The 15,454-nt window shown below is 46.4% G+C and overlaps 1 protein-coding gene across 1 annotated transcript in view; it reads left to right on the top strand.

The window, feature by feature from the left end:
* The window catches only part of ANXA13 (annexin A13), a 59,137-nt gene that overhangs the window by 31,187 nt on the left and 12,496 nt on the right, over positions 1-15,454 (top strand). The window contains exons 4-9 of the mRNA XM_008001484.3: positions 4,844-4,938; positions 9,682-9,852; positions 12,515-12,548; positions 12,656-12,735; positions 14,458-14,526; positions 14,953-15,054. Coding sequence (XP_007999675.3) covers positions 4,844-4,938; positions 9,682-9,852; positions 12,515-12,548; positions 12,656-12,735; positions 14,458-14,526; positions 14,953-15,054 — 551 coding nt within the window. The remainder of the gene's footprint in view (positions 1-4,843; positions 4,939-9,681; positions 9,853-12,514; positions 12,549-12,655; positions 12,736-14,457; positions 14,527-14,952; positions 15,055-15,454) is intronic.

Here is a 15,454-nt window from a genome sequence, read left to right as displayed (position 1 = left end):
CTGTCGTGATGACATGCAAACTTCCTCATTCATCCATTCGTTCATTCATTCACGTGTGCACGTTTAAGCATCCGTTCATTCAGCAAGTCATCTGATAAACACTGACAGCCTTCTGTGGGAATACCGTGGTGAACAAAACACTCTGCTCCAAGGAACTTGCAGTGTGTCCTGGCAGAGACAGGAAGAGCAGGCAGCATGAGAGACACAGAGGGCGAGATGCCTCATCTGTCCAGGAGTGTGCAGGGAGCTGAGACCTGAAGGCAAAGTGGGAGCAGAGGTGAGGATCGGCGTGTTCCAGTTGAGGGGAAGAGCCCATGCAAAGACCCAGAGGCGAGAAAGAAAGTGTTGTTTGTTCCAGGAGCTGCAAATCATCTACGAGGTGGGTGGAAAGTAGCCTGGGGGAGGACAGGTAGGAGGACAAGACTTTGAGCGGCCAAAAGGCCCCATAGGCCCCACTGCAGAGTTGAAGCCTCATTCTGCATTTGAGAGGCCTATACTGAAGGATTTGAAGCAGAGGGGTGAGCAGGCCAATGTACACTTCAGAATGGTTGTTCTGGGGGCAGTGAATGCCAACTGGAAAAAGTGAGAGCAACAGAGGAACCTGCCTGTGGGCGGTCTCCGTAGTTGTGCTAAGCGATGGGGTGGAGATGAGGATGGAGAGAAACGGGTGCATATGAAAGACACTAAGGAGGTAGAATGGAGAGACCTTAGTCTGATTGAATGTGGGGTGAGGGAAAAGGGAGAGCCAGGCATGAGCCCCAGCTTCCTGGTGGGCCCAGTACAGCGACTGGGCCTCCTGTGGCCAGAAAGGCTCCTTCCGGGCTTGGCACCTGCCAGGATCCAGGCCTGAGAGGCTGAGGCCCTCATCTGGGACAGGAGTGGCCTGAATGGAAAGAAAGAGGTAGGTTCAAGAGATGTTTACAAGAAAAAGAAATCCCTTTTGAAGTGAGATTTCTGACACTCAAAAGTTTTTTTAAAAAAGTCCTAATAGTGTCATAGAATGAGCAATTGGATACCCATGATGGAAGCAAAGCTCTGGGAGGAAATGAAGGAGGACAATGTGAATCCCAGTGTTGAAACCAAGCCAGCACCAGGCAGGCAACTCACTCCTGCTATTTTTGCAAGTGAGCTCCTCCTAGAATTCTGTTTCTCCAATAGGAACCAAACAGCTAAATGTTCCTGGAGCTGTGGAGGTGAAAATACTCTTTGAGGTTAAGTGAATGGTCCGAGGACCCAAAGGTCCTCGGAACACAGTTGTCACATCAGACCCCTGCTCAGGCCTGTCTTTCTAAGTCCCCTCTCTGTCTTTCCAAAGCTGACTCTGAGGGCTGGTGCTAGAGCAGAGGGAGGGTTAAATAGCTCACTTTTTTTTTTTTTTTTTTGCCAGGGCTCCCTTTTTTTCTCTTCCCCATCTCCAGCTAGGTTCCCTCCATTCATTTCCCATCCCCATAGCCTAGATTTTTCCTACTCTCAAACCTTCCATCAAAATGCATCAAAATGCATTTGCGGCCGGGCGCGGTGGCTCACGCCTGTAATCCCAGCACTTTGGGAGGCTGAGGCAGGTGGATCACAAGGTCAGGAGATCAAGACCATCCTGGCTAACACAATGAAACCTCGTCTCTACTAAAAATACAAAAGAATTAGCCGGTCGTAGTGGCGGGCACCTGTAGTCCCAGCTACTCGGGAGGCTGAGGCAGGAGAATGGCGTGAACCCGGGAAGTGGAGCTTGCAGTGAGCTGAGATCGAACCACTGCACTCCAGCCTGGGCGGCAGAGTGAGACTCCGTCTCAAAAAAAAAAAAAAAAAAAAAAAAATGCATTTGCACGATCTTGTTCCTTCAGGATCCTGATGGCTCAGCTGGGTGGCAGCCATCATCTAGGTCCACCCACCAACCAGAGCAAGACAGCAGTGAGTGGCACCATAACAGCACACACTACCATTTAGTGGTCACTCCCTAGAGCCCAGATGTCAGGCTCAGAATGTCAGTACTGCAGTCTTAGATAATCACTGCAATGATCCTGGAAATATACATGTAAATAGTGTGCTGTACCAAAACAGAGGAAGCGGAAGCTTAACAAGTGTGGCTGAGATTAGGTGAGTAAGCCTTGGGCTGCTGTGTGCAGAGATGGATCTAGAAGATTAGCATGACACCAAACTGCAGGAAGTCTCAATGCCACTGTAAGGGATTCTGATGTCATTGTAGGAGTCAAGAGGAATCATTAAAGGTATTTAAAGCATGGTGTGAAATGAACACGTGCAAGCTTCCCAGGGTGGACTGCAGAGATCAGAGCCTGGTGTCAGGGTGCGGGCTAAAAACACTTAGGGCCTGTTCGGCAGTGACAGTAGGAATTAAGAAAAGGAACAGGTGAAAGAGTTGTCTCATAGGTGAGACAGGCAGGACTTGGTAGTATTTGAGAGTGAAAAAGACAGGTGGGCCCTCAAAGGTGACTTTGGATTTTCTCTAATCCAGGTGATGCCATGCGCTGAGACAAAGGAACAGGATGGGGAATGGATTTAAGGATAGACAAAATGAGTTCGGTTTAAGCTACAGTGGAAGTTAAAATGCCTTGGGAGATCTGTAGGAAGCTGGCTACAGGCAGCTGGAAATAAGATCTGAACTCAGAGGAGAGATTAGGGCTAGAGGTGCTGCTCTTGGAGTCATCAGTAAAAGGGCGCGAGTCGCCTGGGAAAGGAGTGACTCCATTAGAAAGGAGAACTGAAAACCGAGTTTAAAAAGCCAGCAGAAGAATAAAAGTCAATCAAGAACACTGAGAGGGAGGTGATGGAGAGGAGAAAGGAAGGACTGGGAAAGGAGGTACAAAGTCATCTAGGAAGGTGTTTTACGCAAAGAATTGTCAACCGCAGGCCAGGTGCGGCAGCTCATGCCTGTGATCCTAGCACTTTGAGAGGCTGAGGCAGGTGGATCACCAGAGGCCAGGAGTTTGAGACCAGCCTGATCAACTTGGTGAAACCCCATCTCTACTAAAAATACAAAAATTAGTCTGGCATGGTGGTGGGTGCCTGTAATCCCAGTTACACGGGAGGCTGAGGAAGGAGAATTATTTGAACCCAGGAGGTGCAGGTTGCAGTGATCATGCCACTGCACTCTAGTCTGGGTGACATGGCCAGACCCTGTCTCAAAAAAAAAAAAAAAAAAAGAACTCCCAACTGCAGAATTCAAATGCTGCAGAACAGTCAGGTACACGCAGGAACCGAGAAGAGGCACTGTGTTGTGCCTCAACTTCCTCATCTGTAAGTAAGAACTTGGACTAGGTAGTCTCTGACGTTTCCTCCAGCTCCCATGATTGCTGACTGCTGTGCCTTGATCCCAGTGAGCTTGATCACTGGGGTGAGCAGTTCATGGAGGCTGGTCCCTGTGCACACCCTGCACGGATGTGAGGCAGTGCAGGGCGCATGGTCATTTACATCCCCTGGTGTCCCGGGTTTCCCACGTGCACTCTCAGGACCACCACAGACTGGACCCACACTTGGATTCTTGCGTTTCATTCTATTGTATATTCTATTTCTATTCTGTTGTATACTATTACCCCCCATCTTACAGGTGGGAAAACTGAGACTTAGCAAGACAAATCACTTGCCCAATGTCATGCAGTCAGTACAGGGTAGAGCCATGATTTGAATCCAGCCTGAATAAATGTAATGTGGGGCTTGGTGATAAAAGAGTCTTTGTCATTCCCACACTGGAAATACCTGGGTCATCTTTCTGATCCTGGGTTCTGGTTCAAACATGGATATTCCCCCCTTCTTTCTTATTCACTATAGTTTTCAGTACTGATCAGATTGCTGCCATGAGCTTGTATTACTTTGAGCATCAGGGGAAAAAATCTTTTAAAAAATAGCATAATTTAAAGGTAATAGGAGTTAAAAGGGGCAACCTCCCTTCATGGTTTCAATCAAGACTTCTCTCCTGAGATTAACAAATGTATGGGTGGGGTTAATACTGTAACAGTTTGAGCCTATATCTTAATCTTGTTCATGCAATTATAAACACCCAGAGGCCAAGGAACAGGCCGTCTTTTTCCTCGTTGTTTTTAAACACATTTTTATTGAGATATAATTCATGCACCATATGATTCACCCATTTAAAGTGTTTAATTCAATAGTTTTCATTATACTCACAGATACATGCAACCGCCACCATAGTTGATTTTAGAACATTTTCATCACTTCAAAAAGTAGCCCTGGACTCCAGCTACCATCCCCCTAGGAAGCCCACCCACCCCAGCCACTAGTATACTTCCAGCCTCTGTATATTCTACTATTCCGGACTTTCATATGAATGGAATTATATAACATGTGATCTGCTATGACTGACTTCTTTCATTTAGCATAACGTTCTCAAGGTTCATCCATGTTGTAACATCTATCCGTAATTTATTCCTTTTTCTGACCAAATAGCATTCCATTGTATGGATACTCCACATTTTCTTTATTCATATTCAGGTGATGAACACCGGGGCTGTTCCGTGTTTGAGCTATTATGAGTAATGCTGCTATGAACATTCACATACAGGCGTTGGGTGGATAAATGTTTTCATTTCCCTAGGAATAAAATTAAGGAACTGGCCACACTCATTCCTCTTTCCACCACAATGCCTAGCACTGTGTGCCATGCACTGTGAGGCCTCAATGGCTATTTGACTAAGTGAGTGAAAAGAATACAGTTTTCAGCACAAGGCATCAAAGCTTAGGGTCCATTGGGTTCATAGATGGCTCCGCCCACCTTTAAACTGTGAGTCCTGGCTTCCTCACCCTGGACTAAAATAAACTTCCATCTTGTTTCTTGTTCACTGTGGCTTTGTTTGTTTCTCCTGCATTTTAGGAACCAATGAAGCAGCCATCATTGAAATCTTATCGGGCAGGACATCAGATGAGAGGCAACAAATCAAGCAAAAGTACAAGGCAACGTACGGCAAGGTGATTCCAGGGGTAGTCAGCAAGCGCGCACCCAGCCGTGGCCTCAGCCGTGTCGGCTTCCTCATGTCCCCATGGCCATGCAGATTATCTTTATAGCTTTATTGAGTCAGCCCAGGAGGAAAACTGAAATCACCACTTAAAAGCATTAATGGAGTTCAGAAAAACTGAAATTGCTTTGTTAACTCAATAGCCTGTAAAATCAGTACTCTTAAACTCATTATTTCTTAAATTGACTTCATTTCTCTGTTAAAACCCTAGTGTTTTTTTTTTTTCACTTAATTTGGACTAACTGTACATATGTAGATAGATCAGTAATTTGAAAATCAGTTTCCACAAGTGAGTCTTTATACAGGAATTTTTCATAAGTGATTGTTACAGAAAACTACAAAAAAAAACCACCCTCCATTTCATTAAGCTATCAACACCTTTTTGTTTTACAGTTTCTTTCTTTTCTCTCATTCTTTTTATTGTTGAAAATAATGTTATATAGAGAAGTCTTCAAGTATGCATTAGGCTTTCTTATTTCTTTATTAATATATAATGAACACAACTTAACCTTTTCTTAATGTCATTAGAATTATCATTATGCAAAATGAATATCAATTATTATGCTGTATTCTCATTTGTATTTATCAGACTCTTACGATTTCAATCCCTGTATGTATAAATAGATACATAGAAAGATGAAGATGGGTTTTCCTATTTATTTGATATTGAGCAGGTAACAATTGCTTCAGGCCTTGGTCTTTTCATGGATAGAAAGAAGATGACAACTTAGCTCCCTTCTCAGGTTTCTGGGAGAACCAGTCAGGATAATGCCAGTATGTACCAATACAGGAAAGCTATGATAACTATGATTGTTTCCATTTTACAACAACACACATCTAAAAAAAGAGAGAGAGAGAACCAGGACCCACATCCAAGTCTCACATCCCAGTCTTCTGACTTCAAAAACAGTATCCATTCCTGGAGGACCCAGTGCCATAAGTAGAGCTATTTGCTCATACACTAAATGGCCCAAATGGCTGTGCTTTTGTGCTTTTTCTGCTTCTCGCCTTACTCTTAGGCTCATCAATGTAATTTTTGATGAAAATAAGTGCATCTTCAGTTCAATTGCATTTAATTGAATGCATGAAGCTGATTTTTGTTTTGTTTTGTTTTGTTTTGTTTTGTTTTGTTTTTTTAAGATGGCGTCTCACTCTGTTGCCCAGGCTGGAGTGTAGTGGCGTAATCTTGGCTCACTGCAACCTCTGCCTCCCAGGTTCAAGCGATTCTCCTGCCTCAGCCTCCTGAGTAGCTGGGATTACAGGCACGTGCCACCACACCTGGCTAAGTTTTGTGTTTTTAGTAAAATTTTTCTATTTTAATTTTGGTTAGGCTAGTCTCAAATTCCTGAGACCTCGTGATCTGCCCACATCAGCCTCCCAAAGTGCTAAGATTACAGGCATGAGCCACCGTGCCTGGTCTGAACCTGAATTTTTATCCCTGTCAACATCCCTAATTCCAGTACCCTCCCAAGACACATTCACCCTACCAATATGAAAAGTCAGGCCAGGCAGGGTGGCTCACACCTGTAATCCCAACACTTTGGGAGGCCAAGGCAGGAGGATCGCTTGAGCCCAGGGGTTTGAGACCAGTTGAGATTTTCATCTCTACCAAAAATAAAAAATTAGCTGGGTATGGTGGTACGTGCCTATAGTCCCTGCTACTCAGGAGGCTGAGGCTGGAGAGTTGCGTAAGCCCAAGTTGAGGCCTCAGTGAGCTGTGATTGCACCACTGCACTCCAGCCTGGGTGACAGAGTGAGACCCTGTGGAAAGGAAAGAAAGAAAAGAAAAGAAAAAAAGAGAAAGGGAGGAGGGGAGGAAGGGAAAGAAGGGAAGGAAGGAAAGAAAAAGAACGAAAGAAAGAGAGAGAGAGAAAGAAAGAGAAAGAGAGGAAGAAGGAAAGAGAGGAAGAAGGAAAGAGAGGAAGAGAGGAAGAAGGAAAGAAAGAAAGAAAACTCGGATACAAAGCTTCTTAATCTTTAGTCTAAAGAAGAGTAAATGGGTTCAAAGTGAAAGCCTAGGGATCCTGTTAAAACTTCACTGGGCATGTTCTAGCACAAAACTTTGTGATACTTCATTTGCCAATCATTTGCTTACTTTCTGGTTCTCAGCTGTGTTTCAGAGAGCTGAGACTACCAAAGAGATGATCTAGAATCCCAACATCGCAAAGCTAGAAGATGTTAGATATGATCCAATCTCAGCCCCGTGTCAGTTGACCTCCAAAGAGAATAACCATCCCATGGTAACACAGAGTTAGCAGGAAAACCAGGAGTAGAGCTGAGCTATCCCGAGCCTGCTACTCTGTCCAGACAGAATGTAAACACACAAGGATTTGTTGTAACGCCTGCAGCTTATAAGAGTGGGAAGCTGGGATTTTTCTTCTCTGCAGCTGTATATCATGCCTACCTGGCCTGAAAATATATTTCCAATTTTTAGGTGACTCCACACCATAGAGTACTGACCACAGACCTGCCTTCACAAGATGCAGTGTTGGCTGGAGCAGCCACTGTGGGGCAGAGGCATAATATTACAGCCCCCTTGTAGGACTGCAGATCCCAGGGATTTGGACAAAAATATTCCGGGTTTTTCTCCCAGGCCAAAAGCTCAGAGCTTCATTTGAGAAATAGTCTATTTCCCTCCTCTTAGAAAATTTTTTTCAGCATGGGAGATTAATGATAATAAGCGTTTGTTGACCATTTAAAATGTGTCAAGCACTATGCTCAGTATTGACAAGGATTGTCACATTTAATTCTCCGAATAACCCTGCGAGGTCAGTCTTGTACTGTCTCCATTTTCTAGAGCTGAAAACTGACAGCTAGTGGAATTAAGTACAGCTCCAAGGTCACAAAGCTGCTGTGGCTGTGTTCCTTGCCATCATACCACGCTGCTGGGGAGCTGCCCACCCTATGCTATAGTTCGTGTCCTTAAAATGCCAGCTGGCCTATGGGCCTCCAATCTGAGCTATCCTAGGCTGTCGCTCCACGTGAAGGTCTTTGGTTTAAGCTGGGGCATTAACTACTCTAGGTAGGCTGATGCCCATCCTTGACCATTTATCCTGTTAAACCACATTGTCAGAGGAAGGCAGGGAGAAGGTAATTAGTTCTCTTGTGAAAAGAAGGTGCTCAAAGAAAAGAGGAAGACAAGTGCTTGTCAGAATAGCTGCCAGGCTAGGGGTCGTGGTGGCTCACGCCTATAATCCCAGCACTTTGGGAGGCTGAGATGGGAGGATCACTTGAGCCGAGGAGTGTGAGATTAGCCTGGGCAACATAGCAAAACCCTATCTCCACACAAAAAGTTTTAAAAATTAGCCAAGCATGGCAGTGTGTACCTGTAGTCCCAGCTACTTGGGAGGCTGAGATGGGAGGATCATCTGAGCCCGGGAGGTCGAGGCTGCAGTGAGCCATGATTGCACCACTGCACTCCAGCCTGGGTGACAGAGTGAGACCCTGTCTCATAAAAAAACAAAAAAAAAAAGATGCCAGCAAGAATTCCATGGACTTCCCCTTCTACACACCTGCGTTCTTCCTCACGTGTGTCCCTTCCAGGATTCAGCGAGATAACTGAAGTGACGATATAGGCCGTCAGTCTTCCCATGACAATCCTTTTTATCCCTGTTGTCCTCTGCAATTGCTAATAGTGCCCCTTCCACACTGAAAAGCATCCCGATTTGGATGACAAACTCTCCGGTCCTAGAGATAACAGCCCTGTATTTCAGTCCTTCCTAGCTGAATATTTGGGGAAAATGCTTCATCTTCTCAGGTTCAACAGATCTTGAGGGTTTTTCAGCGATCTTGAGGACTGGCTGAAAAAGCTCTCTGAGCCCTCAAATGTTCTGCAGATACTGTTGTTACTGTGATTCATCAGCGAGGTCTCCAGCCTTGAGCAGGGAGCTCCTTTCTGCCCGCCCTGGGGGAAGGTGGTTGGGCAGCTGAGAGCAGGTTGCATGTTCTCAGCAGGTTGCAGGTTCTCAGCAGGTTGCACGTTCTCAGCAGGTTGCATGTTCTCAGCAGGTTGCATGTTCTCAGCAGGTTGCACGTTCTCAGCAGGTGCATGTTCTCAGCAGGGTGCATGTTCTCAGCAGGTTGCATGTTCTCAGCAGGTTGCAGGTTCTCAGCAGGTTGCAGGTTCTCAGCAGGGTGCATGTTCTCAGCAGGTTGCATGTTCTCAGCAGGTTGCAGGTTCTCAGCAGGTTGCACATTCTCAGCAGGTTGCAGGTTCTCAGCAGGGTGCACGTTCTCAGCAGGGTGCACGTTCTCAGCAGGTTGCATGTTCTCAGCAGGTTGCACGTTCTCAGCAGGTTGCAGGTTCTCAGCAGGTTGCACGTTCTCAGCAGGGTGCATGTTCTCAGCAGGTTGCAGGTTCTCAGCAGGGTGCATGTTCTCAGCAGGTTGCAGGTTCTCAGCAGGTTGCAGGTTCTCAGCAGGCTGCATGTTCTCAGCAGGGTGCAGGTTCTCAGCAGGCTGCAGGTTCTCAGCAGGCTGCAGGTTCTCAGCAGGGTGCATGTTCTCAGCAGGTTGCATGTTCTCAGCAGGTTGCAGGTTCTCAGCAGGTTGCAGGTTCTCAGCAGGTTGCAGGTTGGCAGAATTCATGTCCACAGCACCTTTCTTGTCAACCATGAGCATTTGCAATAGTGCAAGCAGACACCTGCCCCTCTCCTCCTGGGCCATTCCCAGCAGGTCTCTCACTGTCTTCTGCCAGGAGCTGGAGGAAGTACTCAAGAGTGAGCTGAGTGGAAACTTCAAGAAGACAGCGTTGGCCCTTCTGGACCGCCCCAGCGAGTACGCCGCCCGGCAGCTGCAGAAGGCTATGAAGGGTCTGGGCACAGATGAGTCCGTGCTCATTGAGGTCCTGTGCACGAGGACCAATAAGGTCAGTCCCAGCTGAGCCCACAAGGGAGCATCACACACCCGGTAGAGATGGTTGCAGACCCCAGAAGGGACCCTACGTCCCAACAAGCTATCCATGGAGTGAGCACGGGGAGTGTTTGGGGAGACATATGTGTGCTTGGTCCATGTGGGAGGACATCCCTTCCAATCTTCCAGAGGTCAGTCTTGGTGTTGCTGCCCCTTGACAGAATAGATCTTTCCAGAAGAGCTGTGTCCAGTGAGTTTCTTCTTTTCTAAACGGATGCTTTTATATGCAGGAGGCACAATTCTACTTTCCCCCACCCAGCCTGACTTTGTGGCTCTTCCAACATGAAAAATCAACAAGCAGCACAAGCATGTCTGTGCCGCTGCCTGGGCCATGCGGTCAGCTAGCATAGGGGACAAAAGAGACTATAATGAGGAAGCGAGGTGAGCGGTGCTGGGGGATGCCAGTGAACACCTCAGTGGCTGCCAGCACTACCCTGAAGGGTTGTGTGTCCTTCTGTCATCAGACAGAGGGATGTCCCTCGGGCACATGCCACCTTTGCAGGGGCTGAAGAGAGCATTTGCTGAGACACAGGGGAGAACTATCTGTCTCTGGCTCCAGAAGCCAGGAGAACCAAGGGACTCATCAAGAGTCAAGAGGGTTCACAAATAATTCACAGGAGAGACCCCTCCCTCTTCAGTAACCATGCATGACAACAGAATGCGGCAGCCTAGCAAGGAAAATGCCAGAGAAGCCCAACATTCTTGAGGCCTCTCAGCAGGAAATAGAAGCAGAGGTTGGAGCAGACAGCAGGCAAAATGCAAACAATGCCCTGACACAAAAATGGCTGGAGAAGGCCTGGGTGCTGGGCCCCGTTCACGCTGCTCAGCCACTTTTCCCGAAGTGCCACCAGGGTCCAGGCTACCGCTGCAAACCTTTTCCGGAGCATCCCTGGATTTCTTTTCTCCCCACAAGATAATAAAAATCCTCCATTTCAAGGAGTCAGGTTGGGATGGTGCTTTTGAGGAGGGTTAGCACAGGCTCCCCCAGGAGTGTGAGTTGAGGCCAAGAGGCACACAACTTCCCCCACTCAGCATCTACCCTTCCCAGAAGCACCAAGGTCCCAGCAGGGAGGCAGCCAATGCTAGGGCAGTCAGCACCTGCCTTTGTGAAAAGGTTAATTTTAATAGTATTTTTCAGGCCAGGTACAGTGGCTCATGCCTGTAATCTCAGCACTTTGGGAGGCCGAGGCCGGCGGATCACTTGAGATCAGGCGGAGTTTGAGACCAGCCTGGCCAACATAATGAAATCTCGTCTCTACTGAAAATACAAAAATTAGCCAGATGTGGTGCCGTGCATCTGTAGTCCCAGCTACTTGAGAGGCTGAGGCAGGAGGATCGCTTGAACCCGGGAGGCAGAGGTTGCAGTGAGCCGAGATTGTGCCACTGCACTCCAGCCTGAGCGACAGAGGGAGACTTCGTCTCAAAAATACATTCGTATATATTTTTCTAATCTTATGTGACCATAGCTTTTTCTGAGGTCCTGGCTTCAACCAATGAGCAAGACCTATCTATCAGTCAAATAGATCTGATGGGATGAGAAGAAAAACCTGCAGAGAGCAGGTGCCAGGTTCAGGCAGCTCCTGGTCGTGGATTGGAAGGAGAAAAGGGAGGGAGCTGCACAAGCACAAGTGATCAGCCTCCCCCAGCACCTGGCCTGCCCCTCCCTCCCGCCCAGAAGTGCAGCAGCGAGGCTCCCCACCGCTTTCTCCCCATCACCACCTTCTCCCAATCACCACCCACTGACTTTCATTTTAACCAGCTTGGTCGGGGCTGGGGGTGGGGGCGGGAACGGGGCAGGAAGCCTGCTCTTACATGCTGCTGGTTCAAGTGTAAACTGAGGCAGCTCCTGAGGTGCACCCCTTGGCACTAGACATTGAAATATAAAGCAGTTCCTCTAGGAACACACCCTTGAGAGAAACTAGCACTCCTGCACGCAGCCAGTTTGTTACTGAATGAAGCCTTGTTTGAAGAAGAGAAAACTTGGAAATGACCTAAGCATCTGTCAATATGAGGTTGGCTGAGTAAACCACAGCTTATTGTAGCATGGAATATTGTGTGTCCCTTTAAAAAACTCTAGGTAACTATCCATGTACAAGCATAGCTGGATCTCCAGGATATTATTATTGAGAGAAAAACTAAGTCAAAGAATCATAGGTACAGTATTCCACCTGCTAAACACACAACACCTATACAATTCTGTTTTCAGTAGCGCATATATATACAAATGCAAAAAAAAAAATCTGTATATATTTCTGATACACACTGAACTTCTAACATGGGTTACCTGAGTGGGGAAGAGAGAGTGAGACCAGGTGAGGAGGTGGTGAAAGACAGTGTTAGCCTAGCTGTAAACTTCTCACGTTAAAAGAAGGAGAATGTATGCATTTGTTACTTGTGTGTTTGAGATGTTTGCGGGGGCGGGGGGGAACCCTTTACATCCCCAGGGACTCGCTCCAGGCGTACGCCCTGGGCCTATAGGGATGACCATCTTAAGAGGAAGTCTTGAAGGCATCCTGTGTCCAGACATGGTCTCACGCCTCTTCTCTCTGTATCTCTGTGTCTTTTATTGATTAATCCCTCCTTGGAGTATTGATTTTTTTTTTAATTACCTTCCCTAGGAAATCATCGCCATCAAAGAGGCCTACCAAAGGTGTAAGTAACGTTTCATCCTGACTTTAAATAAAGTATGTTTCTTTCAAAATACCTCTGGGAAACTAAATCATCTGCTTTCTTCCCACCTTTTTTTACTTCCGTCGAAGTATTTGACAGGAGCCTTGAATCCGATGTCAAAGGTGATACAAGTGGAAACCTAAAAAAAATCCTGGTGTCCCTGCTACAGGTGAGAGTAAAGAGGTATCACCTGTTTTATCATCTTAGGAAAGAATCCTTGGCAACATGGCACCATGACGAAAAAGGGTAACGTAGATAAACATTTCTTTCTTATATTAAAAATGTTATCGAGGGATTATCAACACATGCTCCATCAGCCCAGCTCTGGTGAAATTATATTCAATTGGGATTACTTCCATATAAACAATCTGCCTAGTTATTGGCAGTTTATAATCCCTCTTTGTAAATGAATCAGCTCATTAAGCATCACTTTGTCATTTTGCCAATGAGGAAATGTAGGCCATGAGAGGGTGGGTAACCTGCCCAGGTTCGTGCAGCCAGTAGCAAGAACCAGACCGTCTGACCCCAAGCAGGGCCACTTCCACAACACAACTCTGCAATTACTCCCAGCATTCACTGGATCCTGGGCCTGTAAGAACTACCACAAGAAACTCAGCCAGGACATCAGGGCTTTCAGAATTGGCCCTGCTGGGACACAGTCACCCCAGGACCTCTACACAGACACACCTGTGTTCTCTATGGACACATCCATCTTTACGAGCTCTGTGCATTTTCTCTGTTTCGTTTCTCCCAATGGGATACGCTGACAGCAGAGAACAGGAGAGAGAGGCTTCCACCGCAGCAGGAAGGCTGCTTACGTTTTCTCTTGCTGCAGAACAAATCGCCACAAACTTAGCACCTCAAAACAACATAGATCTATCATCTCACAGTTTCCACGCGTTAGGAGTCCAAGTAGTACCTTGGAGATCCAGCTGAGGAATATTTGGGTTGGCTGAGTCCTTTGGTCACGTTCTCAACAGGCTGAAATCAAGGTGTCGGCCACGACTGCCGTCTCATCTGAGGCTCAGAGTCTTCTCCCAAACTCATTAATTGTTGGCAGAATTCATTTCCTTATGGCTCTGTTTGATGTCCCCATTTTCTTGCTGTTGAGCAGAAGCTACTATCAGCTCCTAGAGACCGCCAGCAGCTCCCTCCCACACGGTCCCCCAGGGCAGTGTGCCACATGGCTGTTTGGTTTCTTTCAGTCCAGCAGCAGCTCATCTCTCTGACTTCTTCCATCTCTGACCTTTTAAGAAGAGCTCACTTGATTGGGTCAGGCTGACCAAGGATAATCTCCCTTTTGGTGAACTCAACTGATTGGAGACCTGAATTACATCTGCAAAATTCCCCTTTGCCATTGAATATAACACAATCACAGGAGCGACATCTCCTCACATTCATAGCTCCCACCCACACTCAAGGGAAGGGGATTATACAAGGATGTGGACCACTGGGTCATCTTAGAATTCTGCCCACCACCAAGGGCTCAAGTTAGACTTCCATGACCAACTCTCAGGGTTCTTTAGCACTGGTACCTTGAGTGGGGAAATCTGATCTTTTGAAACGAAGAGGACTTGCTTTCCAATGGACTCACTCTAGGGAAAATCAGAGATCGCTCTCAGTCTGCTCAGAGGTCAATGGGGTTTGTGGGTGAGTCTGGTTTCTACAAAAAAAAAAAAAAAAAAAAAGGCAAAACCAAGTGTTACCACAGAAGCTACTCGGTTTATCCATTGTGCCCAAAAGATGGCAGCAAAGAGCGGGTGTTGCCTCCTTGCCAGGCTGACCTGAGCCGAGCTGAGAAAGAACTCACCTCTTTCTCCAGTACTTTGTCTTTTTCTTTTCTGTGGTCAAGCAGGAATGCAAGTTAATAACAATGTGTCAATTTTTCTAGGCTAATCGCAATGAAGGAGATGACGTGGACAAAGATCTAGCTGGTCAGGACGCCAAAGATCTGTATGACGTATGTGTGCAGACATGCCAGTCTCTGCAAATTCTTTTTCTTTAATTTATTAGCATTATTTTCAACAAATGTTTATTTCATGCAAAGAGGAGTTACTTGGGAAATAAGTATGACCTTTAAGAAACAAAGATATGCTTATATCTTTATAGATCACATATCTAGTCTCCATGAATCTAAATGAATGCTTCCTATTCTTATACTCTGGGGTTGACCACATCAGATCCGTTTTGGAACAAAGAATGGCATAAACAATATAAATAAGTATGTGAAATACATTTGTGGGTTAGAAACTGAAAGTGCTTAGTCCATTTGACTTCTATTCAATGCATAGTTTATAATTTCCTGTAAGTGAGGCCTGGTCACGGCACTGTATAATCAGTCTTTTCACAAAAGCCTTTTTCAAAGTGTTTGTATTTGACCCTTGAGGCAGGGGAAGGCCGCTGGGGCACTGATGAGCTTGCCTTCAATGAAGTCTTGGCCAAGAGGAGCTACAAGCAGTTACGAGCCACCTTTCAAGCCTATCAAATTGTAAGTCATAAAGTATTAGGGCAAAAGAGTTCACTCTGAAAGTGTCTTAAGTTATTTCCAAAAGAAGCCAAGATCTGCAATAAGGAATTGGGGATCTTTTACAACAGTGGTTCTCAATTAGAGGCGATTTTCCTACCCAGGGAATATTTGGTAATGTCTAGAATGATTTGGAGTTGTCACAGTTGGGGGTGGTGGTCCTGGCATCGAGTGAACAGAGGCCTGGGATGCTGCTAAACAGCCTGCAGTGCACAAAACAGCCCACCACAAAGAATCGTCCAGACCCAGATGTAGTGCCCAGGCTGGAAACCGGCTGCACAACAGAGCCCAGGGAAGCAAGTGTTCCATTCAGCGGCAAAGCTTCAGAGCCCAAGAGCCCAGGTGCCAATCCTGGGTCTACCAC

The sequence above is a fragment of the Chlorocebus sabaeus genome, chromosome 8, assembly GCF_047675955.1.
Source record: "Chlorocebus sabaeus isolate Y175 chromosome 8, mChlSab1.0.hap1, whole genome shotgun sequence".
Classification (NCBI taxonomy): Eukaryota; Metazoa; Chordata; class Mammalia; order Primates; family Cercopithecidae; genus Chlorocebus; species Chlorocebus sabaeus.
The sequence above is the reverse complement of the archived record's forward strand: the minus strand, read 5'-3'. Positions and strand labels throughout refer to the sequence as shown.